The 14059-nt window shown below is 34.7% G+C and overlaps 1 protein-coding gene across 1 annotated transcript; it reads left to right on the top strand.

The window, feature by feature from the left end:
- Positions 1-11541: 11541 nt before the first annotated feature.
- Positions 11542-13854, top strand: LOC113313784 (nascent polypeptide-associated complex subunit alpha-like protein 1). Its single transcript, XM_026562571.1, has 4 exons — positions 11542-11688; positions 12511-12589; positions 13113-13240; positions 13339-13854. The coding sequence occupies exons 1-4, from the start codon at positions 11629-11631 to the stop codon at positions 13669-13671; spliced, it is 600 nt and encodes a 199-aa protein (XP_026418356.1). The 5' UTR covers positions 11542-11628; the 3' UTR covers positions 13672-13854.
- The last annotated feature ends 205 nt before the right edge of the window (positions 13855-14059 follow it).

The raw sequence follows: 14059 nt of genomic DNA, 5'->3' as shown, positions 1-14059 counted from the left end.
TTCTCTAAAATGCAGCCAGTTAGCATTATGGTCCTGAATAGAATCAATATTGTTCCTTGATATTTTCTTGTTGACTTTTGTATAAAAGTACTTTGTGTTTTTATCCATGTCTTTGATGAAATTGTCTCTAAACTTTTGTTGTAAGAATTCATTTTGTATCTTGTGACACTTATTTTGCTCTTTGTTGATGCTGATTACCTTTTCGTGAGTGTTACAACTTGGCATCTGTGTTTGAACAATACTGAGCTCATGTTGAAGATGATAAATTTTTTGGTTGTTGTTGCCAAAATGAACTTGTTCCAGAGTGATAACTTTTTCCTTGCAAATTCAAGTTTCTTTACTAGTTGGAATCCAAGAGAGCCATTAATATTGATGTTCCAAGCATTAACAATAGTAGTAACCCAAGTATCATCATTTAACCAGGTTAAGAAAATTTTAAAAAGGCTTTCAACATGTTTCACTATTGGTAGTGTATGATCCCTACCAACTTGATTTAGATGCAAAAGTTTGGCTTTAGGGAAGTTCCTACTCCATTCACCATTATCTAGAGTTGTATCAATCCTAGTTCTTCTAGAGCCAATGCCTAGGTTGTTACTAGTCCAAGTGTTTTTCCCTACATACCCAATGTCCTCAAGGACACTATCAGAAACGATATTGTTAACCCACCCATCAACTGATGTAAAAGATTTATTATTATCATCCAACAGATAAAAGTTTAAATCTTCTAACAGAATCCAGGAATAATGTCCAAACTCACTAGTTTGCTTAATGTAGGTCCATTGTTATTTTTTCTTGGTATAACTAGAAAAACCACTACATACAAGTGAGTAAGAACTCATGCTTGCCAAGATCATCTTGGACAACTACATTAAACATATTTTGCTCATCACCTATGATATCACAGGTGAAACCATTTTTCCACAACTGAACTACCCGTGAGAGCCCAATTGGATCAATGAAAGCACAATTAGGGTAATGGTAGTGATTTAGAAGAGTTTTGCTCTTGACCTGAGTGATTTTAGTTTCACATAGAAATACTATATCTGGGTTTTGAGACCTAATAAGATCACTTAGGTGGTTTCTTGTAGAAGGGGATTTGAATCCTTGGATATTCCAGGAACGAATCTTCATTAGGATAAGATGATTATTTAAAGAGCTAGAATGTGCAAAAGTCAATAAAAAACAGACTACCGACCACGAAATAAATAAGTAGTGCAAAAATTTGTAATAAAGAGAAGGCCTATATGAAATTGAGTGCATGTGAAAATTAAACAGTCCTAGAGATTTGACTAATTTGTTGGTATTAGTTATGATACTAAATAAGAAAAAGACTGAAAAAATAAAAGTCGGGAAAGAGTGATAAACCTAATTCTCATTTTTTGTGTTTACGGTTATCTCTAGCTATGATCATGTGAGTTGTCTATTTGTTTGTGGTGTTGTTAGACGTGCCAGTGGAGGTGGAATTCTCAGAAATAGAAAAAGATGGGTTTGGATCATCCATAATCCTAATTATTTTACCTAGTCTAGTATCATCATTGGCTTCTGCAAAGTTGCTTTTGAGAATAAAATCCATGTTGACTGCGATACCATCTTTTGGAGGCACAAATATTGTTTTCTTAATAAAGTTCTTCATATTCTTTTGGGAGCAGGAGCAGAACTAGAAGAGAATGTTGAGATATTTTTCTGGATATGATTAGTTATACCAAAAAAGTAAGGTTTCTCATGGGCTTTTGCTAAAAATTCTGCAGCGTCCTTGCAGGCTCCCTTAGAATGGTTAATAACGTAACATTCTGTGCAAATACTGCTAGGTTGTCTTTCATAAAAGAACTTATGCCATCTTGTGACTCCAGCATTGGTAATAGCTTTAACACCTCTTCTCAAAGGAAAAGATAGATCAATATTGACACACACTTTCACTGGAATACTTCCAACCGGAATTGCATCTTCGGGTTAAATTTTTGTTACTTCTCCCATTACCTCTCCTATTTTTGTGACAGCTGTGATATTCATGTGCTTCGGAAGGAGATACTTTGGTTGAATCCAAAACTGCTGAAAGCCCCATTGCTTCTCTGTGTACACCATATCTGGAATATAATCATCAACTACTAACAGGTGCTTATTTATGCTCCATGGCCTCTGTTCAATAACTTGATTTAGAATGATCCAGGTGGTGAACTTAAAGATCATGATGTTTGGCTCTACTTCAAAAAATTTTAGATCTTCAGGCTTCATGAAAGGCCAAGTAAACTTAATAAACTTCTCCACTGTGTCATAGCTCATACGACCTTCAATAATTACTTTGCTTATGGCATTAGCTTCCCATTTGGAACTTTCTTGTTCCTCATTGTTAGATTCATTTTGAAAAACAACTACCTCATTGGAATATCCAAGTTTCAAAGTTTCTTGCTTGAACTTATTAACTAAGTCGCTAACTTGATTAGAGCTTCCTTCCTCCATGTTGAGAATAGTTTTAGGTTTTCTAGAACAAGAATGCAATAAGAGAAAATGGTTATTTGAAGGAACTTTTGGATTAGGGTTGAGTGGGTATATTTGATATGAATTAGCGAGTATTTTCAGGCCCTTATAATGGTAACAAAGACTAAGAAAATCTTTTCCAGATAGGTAAGTATACCAGCTTGTAACAGTCAAGCCGAGAAAAACTGAGTAACAAACTTCCCCCTATAGCTCAATTTTTGAAATTTGAAACTTTTTGAATGAATGGAATAGCGGGATACGTTATGGATCGGACTCACCGAGTTGGAATTGAGGTAACACCCATACGGACAAAACTTTGTATCAAAACACTTTATGACATACTCTGCAAACGCTTGGATCACAGCAAACAAAAAGGCAAAACCCATAGGAGATAACTCAAGCTACATACACATATTGGATAAAACAAAGTTGGTAACTAATAATCTTAAAATCAACTAATTATTTTTTTTGAAATGAGATTAAAATATGAAAATGAAACGAAAAGTTAAAGAGACATGTGCAGGGTAAAGATGTAAGATAAGGATTTGATTGCTAGAACTTCAAAGTTGAGAGAAATCATACGAAAAGATTAGAACAAAGAGAAAAAATTAAAACTAAGTTGACTCATTTAGTCGCCCGATTCGCAGGGCGTTTTTTGATTAAGTTGAGCACTAGATAGAGACAGAAAATTGGTGGTCGTTTCCTTTATAAAGCTCTGTAATATTACAAAAATTTGTAGAATATTACCTAAAATAACGTAATCAATTTTAATAGCTTAATCAATTACATTTGCAAAACAAGTGCCAGGGATAAGATCATCCAACAAACAAGATTTGAACTACGAACATTACAATGTAGAACGTTAATCTCTACTTAGGGAATTCGTCTTCCGTATTAAAAATGAAAAAAAAAAGTATCTAAACCTAGTAGCTCCTCAGGAAAAAAAACATGTCTAAGCTTTGATACTTCACTAATGAAAAGCAAACCTAGAATCTATGTTTTGCCAGAGTTCTCTTGAGGAATCAACACCAACCACATATGATAATACTGTATTATATATTGCGGATTGAATCCACAGAATTAGCGTGTTATCATCATCTATCCAGGAAGTGTGAAAAGGATTTATCATTAATCTAATAGGACATGAAGCACTTCAGAATATTAAAAGCTTAGTTAGATGGGGATTACGGCTTCGTCCAAAGAGTTTCTCATTCAAATACCTTTTTTATCCCTATACATTCCCTTTACGCAAGATATCAGATAGCATCTTTTCGGGGAGCCTCAGATAAGGCTCGATTTAGCTTATATCTCTTCCATGAATATACAGAAAAGATGAATCAAAATCCACTAAATATAACCCATCTTTGTACGAGAATTGCCTCGTGCAATAATCAACTAGAGATAAACCTTCACGGTATTCGTGTGAAATCTCATTTGGAGACCCAGAAGAACCCCAACTCCTTAACTCTTTCACAATGTCTAAGACAATACCCATGACGTATTTGAGTATGATGCACTCATACTTTTTGTATTAATAAAATCAATCATCTTCTCCCCTAGGTACAAACCAAAAACTAAAAAAATCAATGAAAATTTTACGTTTGGTTTTTGATCATTTTTTCTTTCTTTTTCTCTAGTGCGAAAAGTTGAGATATTTCTAATGAAAAAAATTAGATAATAAGTCTTAATAGGAGATGTGAACTCCAAAAACTACAATCATAATTTTATTACAAGTATTAACAATCTTCCAATGTGGCACTAGCTAACAAAGGTCTATTATCCTAAACCGACTTCCTTTCGGTTCTACATATAAATAAGACTTTTCTCCTCATTTAGAATGAAAGTTTCGTCTTTACCACTATTTTATGCATATGTTGTTTTCTTTTTCACCGCATGGCCCGCCCAAATAACTAACACATTCTTTAACTTTTTCTATTTTTTTGGTATTGATATTTGATCTGCTACTTATTTAACGATGTTGCTGCTTTACGAGTTTAAAATTTAAATGTCAAAAGTCTTACGACCAATAAAATTTCGAATCTAGATACATCAATTTACCGAGAAGGTTGTAGTCAAAGATAATGTCAACGACAAAGTACAACCAATAACATTTCCTTTATTTTTCTTCACTTTTTTATATCAAAATTTTCTTCTTTTGATCATGACAATGTCAACGAAAAAGTACTATATACTAATCAGGCGGTATATTCCAAATACTCTATAGTGAATGTAACATTATAGTTTGCACTTGGTTAACTAAGCACTTTGCTAGTAAGGCTAAACATGAAGACCATTGTTCCACATATTATAGGTTCCTGAGATTGAAAATGATCTTTTATCATCAGTGCTTTTAGAACTCCAAGTACATGCATATCTGGTTTTATTTTCATAAAAAAATATATTCCAAAACCAGGTTTACCTAACCCCCAAATTTCAAGTCTCCCAAAATATTGCCTATCTTGAGAGATTTCTGTCATGCTTATTTTCTTTAAAAAAAAGTCATTCAAAGTCTCTATAAGCAAAAAATCAATGACTTTGAAATGTAAATATAATAACAAGGGTGTTTGAGAGACTCTTAAAAATTCTCAATCCAATAACATAGAGTTTTAGAGAATTGGAAAGACTTGAAAAAAGTCTGTATCCACTAACAAAGAGATTCTCTCAGAATCTCAACTGACTAAAAATAGATAAGGAAACTCTTTGGAAGTCATTCAAATTCTTTTTGACTACCTCCCTGAAAATTGTTACAAACTTATAATTTTTATTAGCCATGTCTAAGTTTCTTACATTTTTCATACAAAATTTGTAAAATTAAAAAGATTGCAGCGCACATAAGGTACTATTATATATTGAAGAGAAGAATTATTTGTGTTATTTATAAAGTCGGTAGATGTTTTGAGTCTCATATGGGATTACATATTTTTGTCTTTACAAAATGTAAAGACTCTCTAAAAATTATCCGAATTTGTATGTATAAGTCATTAAAAGGCTTCCATAAAGTCGCTTGAGATGTCCAGAGATATCCAGGTTCTAAAATCAGTAAGTATGACAACTTGTTCACATACTTTGTAAGCAAACTCGGGTTTGTTTGCGAACTTAAGTCTCTTATTCTTAATGCATTAAGGTATGCGAATTCGGTTTTCAAACTGTGGCATTATGTTCATGTAATTGGTTCTTGTATACGTACTTTGTAAACTTACAAACCAAGCAAAATATTTTTCAAATGCTTCATGAATATTTATATGAGATAGTGAACATTTGAACAACTCTCTTAAAACACATTCATATACATTTGATTATCTATCATGATTGATTATCAGATTGAGTCTGGAAGTATTAGATGAATATAACCAAGAAAAAGTGTTCATATATGGCTAACTTCGGTTAAGTGTTATTGATCCAACTTGTTATACACGTTTAGGTACGGTTCATCTATATCTGAATATAAGTATATATATTTCTTCTGTGTGTATCAAGCTAAACCATCTGACGATGGAGATTGATTGCTTATTTTCTAAGCAAACTTAGCTTGAATCTTAAATCAGGTTTTCATCTAACGGTGAATAATAATTTTTTTGTTAATAAGCTATCTTAGCTTTGATTGTAAGAAACCCTGATTTCAAAGACTATATAAGAAGAAGCTCTAATATCTGGGAAACCTAATCCCGACACTTTCGTGTGTCCTAGTTGGAAACTAGAGTCGATTCTCTCTTAACCTAGGTTTCCAGTTCTTCTGAAAACCATTACTAGGTTTAACGACTTAAAGACTTCGCTTGGGATTCGTGAAGCCAGGTCCAACTATTTTCTTTGTAGTTGCGTATCCTGATCTTACTTTTTCTATCGTATTGATTTTAATATTCTCTAAGGTTTTCACGAGATTTATCCCCAATAGGTAAGACATAAAAAGTAATCACAACAGTTTCTTCGTCTCAGACTCTTGTGATTCCGCAATAACTTCTTCTGTTAATCAGTTAGGTTATTGTGAGGTGACTAATATTCTAGGCTGCTCTTTGGGAGACATAAGACCCGATTATTAGTTGAGTTTCATGTTCACCTTGATATTTATCTTAATACGGAAACAACAAATAGAATAGACTTATACGAGGGAGATAAATTTGTTTATAAGTGTTCGACTTTGGGTCATAGCAATTTCTAGGCTGTAAAAGACGTCAGCTAGGGAAATCAAGTGCACAGAGTCTTATGAGATTCAAGATGCGAAAGGAACGCGACTGTACCATAATCGGTATGCGACTTAGTTAGGGTTCATCTACATTCCAGTCCGAAGTTAACTTGTAGTAGGATAGAGTCTGTAGCGGCTTAATACAGTATGGTGTTTAAGTATGGACTAGGTCCCGGGGGTTTTCTGCAATTGTTGTTTCCTCTTTAACAATATTTCTGGTGTTTGTGTTATCTTTTTTCCATATTATATTTTCTTTATATAATTGAAATATCACAGGTTGTGCGTTGTTCAATCATATTTGATAAATACGACCTTATTTGTTGGATAAAACTTGACTGAAACTCGGGTATTGGTCTTTGGTACCATCCGAGTGATTCTCATAACAATCAGGTTCACGGATTTCTATCTGTTTGATTTACTGATTGTGTTGAGAAAGAGACAAAGCTATTTGATATATTTCTTGATTGAGTTTCATTAAGTCGATACTCTCGGAATTATATTGGAGTTTACTGCATACAAATTGCCGAACGAAATAATTCGGTATGGTTGTTGTACCCCCCGCGTTTTCAATTTGAATCAACAATTCTTTACAATAGTTGTAGAATCAATATTTGCACCAATAAACTGTCATTTATGAAAAAGCGGGGGTCTAACAACCACACCTAATATTAGAGCATAGCTCGGTTGAACCCACCAAGCGTTGGCATGTCAAGTTTGGTTGTCATATTTTAGTGAACCAAAACTCATTTAAAGAGTTGCTTGATTATGTACTAGAGTCAACTTCGTATAGGTTATCTTGAAAGTATTAGGATATGAGACATTACAAGTATTACGTGAAGACTTGAAGAATGTGAAGAAGTAAGGAGCTACAACGACGACATCATCCTTCCACTTGAGGTTAGTAATATTTAACTTGAACTGTTTCATTCCCTAACGTATCTTTAAAGTCGTGCATATTGAAAACATAACTACGAAGCTATGAATGATTATACTCTAGTCAGACGTAGTGTTAAGGAATACAATACGAAGTATAACGCTTATCTTTTGAACTTTGTATATAAGACATCGACATAATCGTTTGAATGCTATTGTGATTATGTATGGGTATGAGGTGAAGATTTCATCCTAGGAAACAATGTTTTACATTCGTTTAAAGGAAGTACATTCATAGACTTGTTTTGTGAATCGAAAGGGAAATCGCTAGGCTTATTGGTATTGTTATTCATTACATATCTTTTGAACTACCAATATGTGTGTTTAGTATAACCGCTCATAACTTGTTTATGTTCTTGGTAAAACTATTCACAAGGCCTGACTTTTGTATTGGTATGACTTTTATTAGTGAAACCGATCTTAAGTAATCACCTGAGATGGTATGATCGATTTGTTGTAATTGGTATGGGCAACTCTAGTCATTGGGGAACCGATCCTAGGAAGAGGTGGAACCGATCACAAAAGGGGAATCGATCCTTGTACGGGGTGCAACAAGTTTCTAGTTATTAGGAACCGATCCTATGGACATGTGCAACACGTTTTTAGTTATTGGGAACGATCCTATGGACATGTGCACGAAATACAAGTTAGATACCATATATATGTGGGAACCGATCCTAGTACCTACTCAACCAACTTTTGGTAACTAGCGTGACTAATTCTAGTACCCACATGGAGGTAGAACCGAAACTTGTTTTGGTAGAACCGTGAAACCCATGTTTGGTGATTTGATAGGATAATCAATCACATAGTTCTTGGAAGTCAGATGAACCAATTCTAAACTTGTTTGGAAGTGTGGCAAATCGGTTCCAAGATTGTAAGTATGAAAAAGGACTTACAAAGTAAAGATGTCGACATACTTTGAACATGTGCAGTAACGCTTATCTTTTATTGTTCAAAGATATTCCTTAATAACTAAAGGAGAATCCCGGATCGAAATAAATTGAGAATCTTTTAATTAAGGTTTTTAGTTTTATATTAGAAAATAAAAATTGGTAATGTGCATTTACTAATTGGAGATTTTCTACTGAGAATTCGGTCAACATGTGTACAAAGCATTTCCAGGAATCATGGAAACCGAATTCGAAAATATATTGCATATCTAGAGAATATTTTCGGTTTTGGAAATTCCTTGGTATCCAAACTTCCTTGGTCTATAAATATTGAAGTTTGCATTTCGAGCAAACTAATCCTCAAAACCAGCAAAACTACCTAGTTGTGTTGTTACTGGTGGAGCCGCCTATTCGAAGAGGAAAGCAACCTAATTAGGCAAAATCTCTTATGGTCGCTCGGTTTAAAGACTTCTTTGGGATTGAGAAGCTCTATTAGTACCATTGGTGGGAAACTAGATAATTGCAGTTTATTATTAGTTTTCGATTGATTTGATTGACCAACGGTTGTTGAACTTTGATTGCACCTAGTTTGTTTATGCTTGAGAATCTTCTCTTCTGATAAGATTCACTCAAACTAGATTGAAGTTTCGACGGGGATCTTTAAACTGTTTGTAGATCTAAAGACATCTTGTGATAATCCATTGTTAACAGACTCCGTTCTGTGTGTGATTGATTACAAGAGATTCAAGTTGATTGTGTGCAGGTGTTTATTGAAGATATAAGAAGATTTGAAGACGAAGAAGATTTCTGATTTGGGTACATAATCTTTGGTGTGCACAATACTTGTTTCGGCTGGAAAAGGGTCCAACTATAATCGGTTTATCTTTGTGATAGATTTGATTGATTAGTTGAGTAGATCGGCATCAATATAATTCTTTGTGATTCAAAGTATTGATTGCAAACTCTTAACAATTACTTTGGTATTTGTTGATAAGATAGATCTAAGGACCTGAAAAAGGAGTTTATTGGGATAAACGGAAGAGCCTTTTGTCGAACTCATATCACGTTGTTTGAAAAGAGTTGTTACCGAACAGATTTGTTGTTCCTTTACTGTTTGGAATACAAACCAAAGGAATTGTTCCAAGTGCGTGACTTACTGCAAGTTGGAGGCGCAGGGATACAGACAGAACTAGGTGAACTATAGGTTTAGTTGCTTGGTCTCAACTATACGAAGTTGGTTTAGATTTTGTATAGCGGCTTAATCCTGAGAGTATTCAATTCTGGACAAGGTCCCATGGTTTTTCTTCATTTGTGGTTTCCTCGTTAACAAAATCTTGTTGTGTCTTTTACTTTTCTATTTTCGCAATTATAATTGTTTTATTATAATTAGAAGTAAAATACACAAACGTTAATTCCTATTTACTTGATAGCAATCTTATTGTGTTTGGTTAAGTCTGAACCTTTTATCAAGTAAACATACTTCGTTGTTATATTGTCTCGATCTTGAATCCATAGTCAATCACACAAGTTATCTTGTTGTCATATTGTCTCGATCTCGTATCCATAGACGATCACCCGAAGTGTGAACCGATTAGTTGTATTGTCTCGACTCTGTCCATAGACAATCACTTTCAGAGAAAAAGACTTATAGGTGGAATTTTTTTAGGTATATTTGGGTACCCTCGTCTTTTCAATTGATATCAGAGCAGGAAAACACGAAAATATCTAACAATCTATGTTTGGTGCGATCCATCCTATAAGAAATTGAATCTATGTCTGATTCAGTTAACGCTATGCAAGAGTATGAATACTCAAAAGTTGAAGATGTTACCACTTCGTTAACTCATGATCAAGGAGTTGCGAAAACATTTGTGTCGTTCTCCGATGGAAAAGAAGATGCTGATAAAGAGTTGGTAAAACTCCTAAAGCCTATAAAATCTCCGTCTACAAAAGCGTTGATATTAAAGACAAAGTCAAATCTTCTTAAGAATGAGATCAGAGATAAAGACATTCAACTGAATATTCTAGCCAAAGAGAATATGGATCTCACTGTCAAATTAGAAGCTCTTGGTAAATCTCTTACTCAAGATAAAGAGACACATCCTATGACTCTGACTAATGATGTTGTTGTGATTTCTTCTGATTCTGAGGAAACTAAAAGTCCTTGCTCGACTTTTACAGACTGTGATAAAACCGACTTAGTCACATCTGAAACAGATCAAGATGATGGTAGTTTTTCCAACTACATCAAGTCAGAAGAGGATGAGAAACCATCTTCTAAGTTTACTGATGATCAGACGAAATCTTGTCCAAAGGAAACTTTGAACCGATTCCGTGAACGTGATCTTAAGGAATACAATTTTCAGTCACTTGACAGGAAACTTATACTTCTTTAAAATACGGTGGTAAAAATATTGAAGGAAGTTTTTTGTCTTAACAAACTGAAAGATCATTCCTCAGTAGAAAGACAGAATACACCACTACTCGATAAGATCAACTCAAAAGAATCAGAGGAAAGAGTTGATAATCGCTTCTGGAAAAAGGTTCCTCCTCACTCATATCAAAACAAGAACGATTCCAGAAGAAAGGGAAAGAGAGAATCTCTGCCAAAGGAAACAATCATGAATTTCCCATAATTGTTTCAGATAATCATGTTGATGTGAATCATAAGGAAATCCTTAGAATGGGAAAATCTTATGAAAATCTCATTGATAGAATTAAAAGAGATTTATCTATCTCTGAAAATTCTCACATCAGCATATCTTCTCCACATGAGCAGTCCCGCACAGCTGCCCGTCCCTTGCTTGCTTACGAGTTACCATGAAACTAACGCGTCCCTCCCCGTTGGGTTAGACTCGGATGGCAAACTTAAAATCCAACTTGTATTGAATTGTATGCGGATGAAGCCAAATCCGATGAATCCCATCCCGGCCCAACCATTCTCACGGCTTAATTCACAACAGCTGGTCATTTTGAGGAAGGCAAAAAAGTAAACTAGGGGCATTTTAGGGGTTTCCATATAAATCCGTCCTCCATATAAAATTCTCTCTCCTAGGGTTTAAGGGTTCTTCTATTGTATCGTTTTATTTCTTCTCAGTCTCTCATTTTTCTCTTCCCCAGTCGCTCTTATTCTCTCACTTAATAATCATGACTGCTCAAACTCAAGAAGAGCTTCTCGCCGCCCACCTCGAACAACAGAAGATCGATGTAACCTTACTTCTCTTTTTCCCTACTTTTTAATTTCATAGACTAATCAGATCTCAACAGTTTTAGTTTTATTTCTAGGTTTAACTTTCTAGGGTTTGTTTCTGGAACGATTATTACTTAGTTTACATATGTAGTCTTCTTTTTTTGTTTTTTTGATGTCGATTTGTTGAATATAAACATCTTACAAGTTACTCAGTGAATAGGGTTTGGTGTTCTCATAGTGAAATCAATCAACAGCCTGAGACAGATTTTATTGTCATCAGACAGACTTGTGAAGTTGCCACTTAGTAGATTTTGTGATTTGGCAATCGGCATGATTTGTATTCCCATTGGTGACCAAATCTGTGTTAATTTGGATAGAAAATGCACCGTGATTGCTAATGTCACTTTAATAAACCAGAAACTCCACGACTTACTGCTTCTTGTTTTTAGATAATATTGTATTTAACTCTCTACTGATGGTTTAGAGTGTCAATTGAATACATTGATCTTCAATATGTTTATATTGGATATATGCTTTGGATTGTGTGTAAAAGACATTACAAGATGTTATGTTTAAAGCTTTGCGAATTCTGCACCTTTTGCCTTTTATGGCATACGATTAACTTGTGCAGATGCATACATATCACTGATTTTGCCTTAACTTGGAATGTTTTCAGCCATGTTGTGGCCAGAACACTATACTACTATTATTCGCTTCTGCCACGTTTGCTTTTAGGTGTATGATTTAATGAATTTGTGTGATAGGACTAAATTTTCTGATTTTTGCTGTTACTTTTCAAGTTTCATCAAGTTGTTTAATCCCGAGTTCCCTCATTTCAGCTTGATGAGCCCACGGTTGAAGACGAAGAGGATGATGAGGAGGACGACGATGAGGATGATGAGCATGATGATGTTGAAGGTAACTGAATTGTAAAAACTGTTTATTGAAAAATTATCATCGAAATATGATGTCTGTTTTTTTTTTTTTTGTGACATCACTAGTATGGTTTTATCTTATGAATCTGATATTCGTGGATGTTGCTCTTAATATGATTTGAGTCATTCCCTTAAGTGTCATTCTAACTTGATCCACTGGTAGTATCACATTACAAGAATTTGTTAAGAAAACTATGGTTATCCCAAAATATACTATTTGGTTCCTTTACGAAGTTTCTACTGCTTATGTGTTTGTTGTTGGATCACTTAAGCTTCCTATTGATGTTAAAAGAATACGACACATGTTTATGAGCTGAGACAAGTAGATGGAGCATCATGGTGTTTATGTTTTGATATGTGCAACTTTGCCTGTTTAGAGTAGTCAATGTGACATTGCTTCAGTAGAACCTTCAGCATGATAAAAGAATCATGCTTCTATTCTTGTTCAGCATGTTGCCCTTGAAAATTTTATTTCATCTTATTATTAACTTACCACACTTTAACAGGACACCCTGATGGAAGTGGTAGGTCAAAGCAGAGTAGAAGTGAGAAGAAGAGTCGGAAGGCAATGTTGAAGCTTGGAATGAAACCCATCCCCGGTGTCAGCCGTGTTACCGTCAAGAAGAGCAAGAATGTAAGCCCCCCTTTTGTTTTCATCGTTTTTCTGCATTTTTGTATGATAAGTCATTCTGAGAAGATAAGATATATAAAACATATTTTGTGTTCTTTCAGATTTTGTTCGTCATCTCTAAACCAGATGTTTTCAAGAGCCCAACATCAGACACATATGTAATCTTTGGAGAGGCAAAGATTGAAGACTTGAGCTCACAATTGCAGACTCAAGCTGCAGAACAGTTTAAGGCTCCTGATCTCAGTCAAGTGATCTCCATGCCCGAGACATCTGCTGCTGCTCAGGATGATGAAGAAGTGGATGAGACAGGAGTGGAACCTAAGGACATCGAATTGGTTATGACTCAGGCTGGAGTATCCAGGTCAAAGGCTGTGAAGGCTCTCAAGGCCTGTGATGGTGACATTGTTTCCGCCATCATGGAATTGACCACCTAGTCAGTTAAAAAAACACTACCTATAAACAAGAGTTGTCATGTTTCAGTTTTTAAGTAATAGATGGTATGAAGTGTTTGACATTTTGTTTCTTTTTTCATGAGTATCATCAGCCAGAATATCCTTCTCCGTCCTTTCCCTTTGGTTTGTGTTGTATCTTTAGTAAAAAAGAGCTTCTTTTCAGTATCTTCTTTTGAGCCTCAGCCAGGAGTCCTTACTGGATTCTAAATACTCCAGTTTTTATCTGAAACTTTGATCCTGGTCAAATTTTGTTTCGTTCCCTTTGTGACTTGTCAGGAGGCTTCTGTAGAATGGAATGGCCTTTTTCCTGTACACGTTAGAAACTACTTCATGGTTAGAGATACCGGGAAGGAATTAGAATGTAAATATC

The sequence above is a fragment of the Papaver somniferum genome, chromosome 9, assembly GCF_003573695.1.
Source record: "Papaver somniferum cultivar HN1 chromosome 9, ASM357369v1, whole genome shotgun sequence".
Taxonomy (NCBI): Eukaryota; Viridiplantae; Streptophyta; class Magnoliopsida; order Ranunculales; family Papaveraceae; genus Papaver; species Papaver somniferum.
Note: the sequence above shows the minus strand (reverse complement) of the source record. Positions and strands in the feature narration are given on the sequence as shown.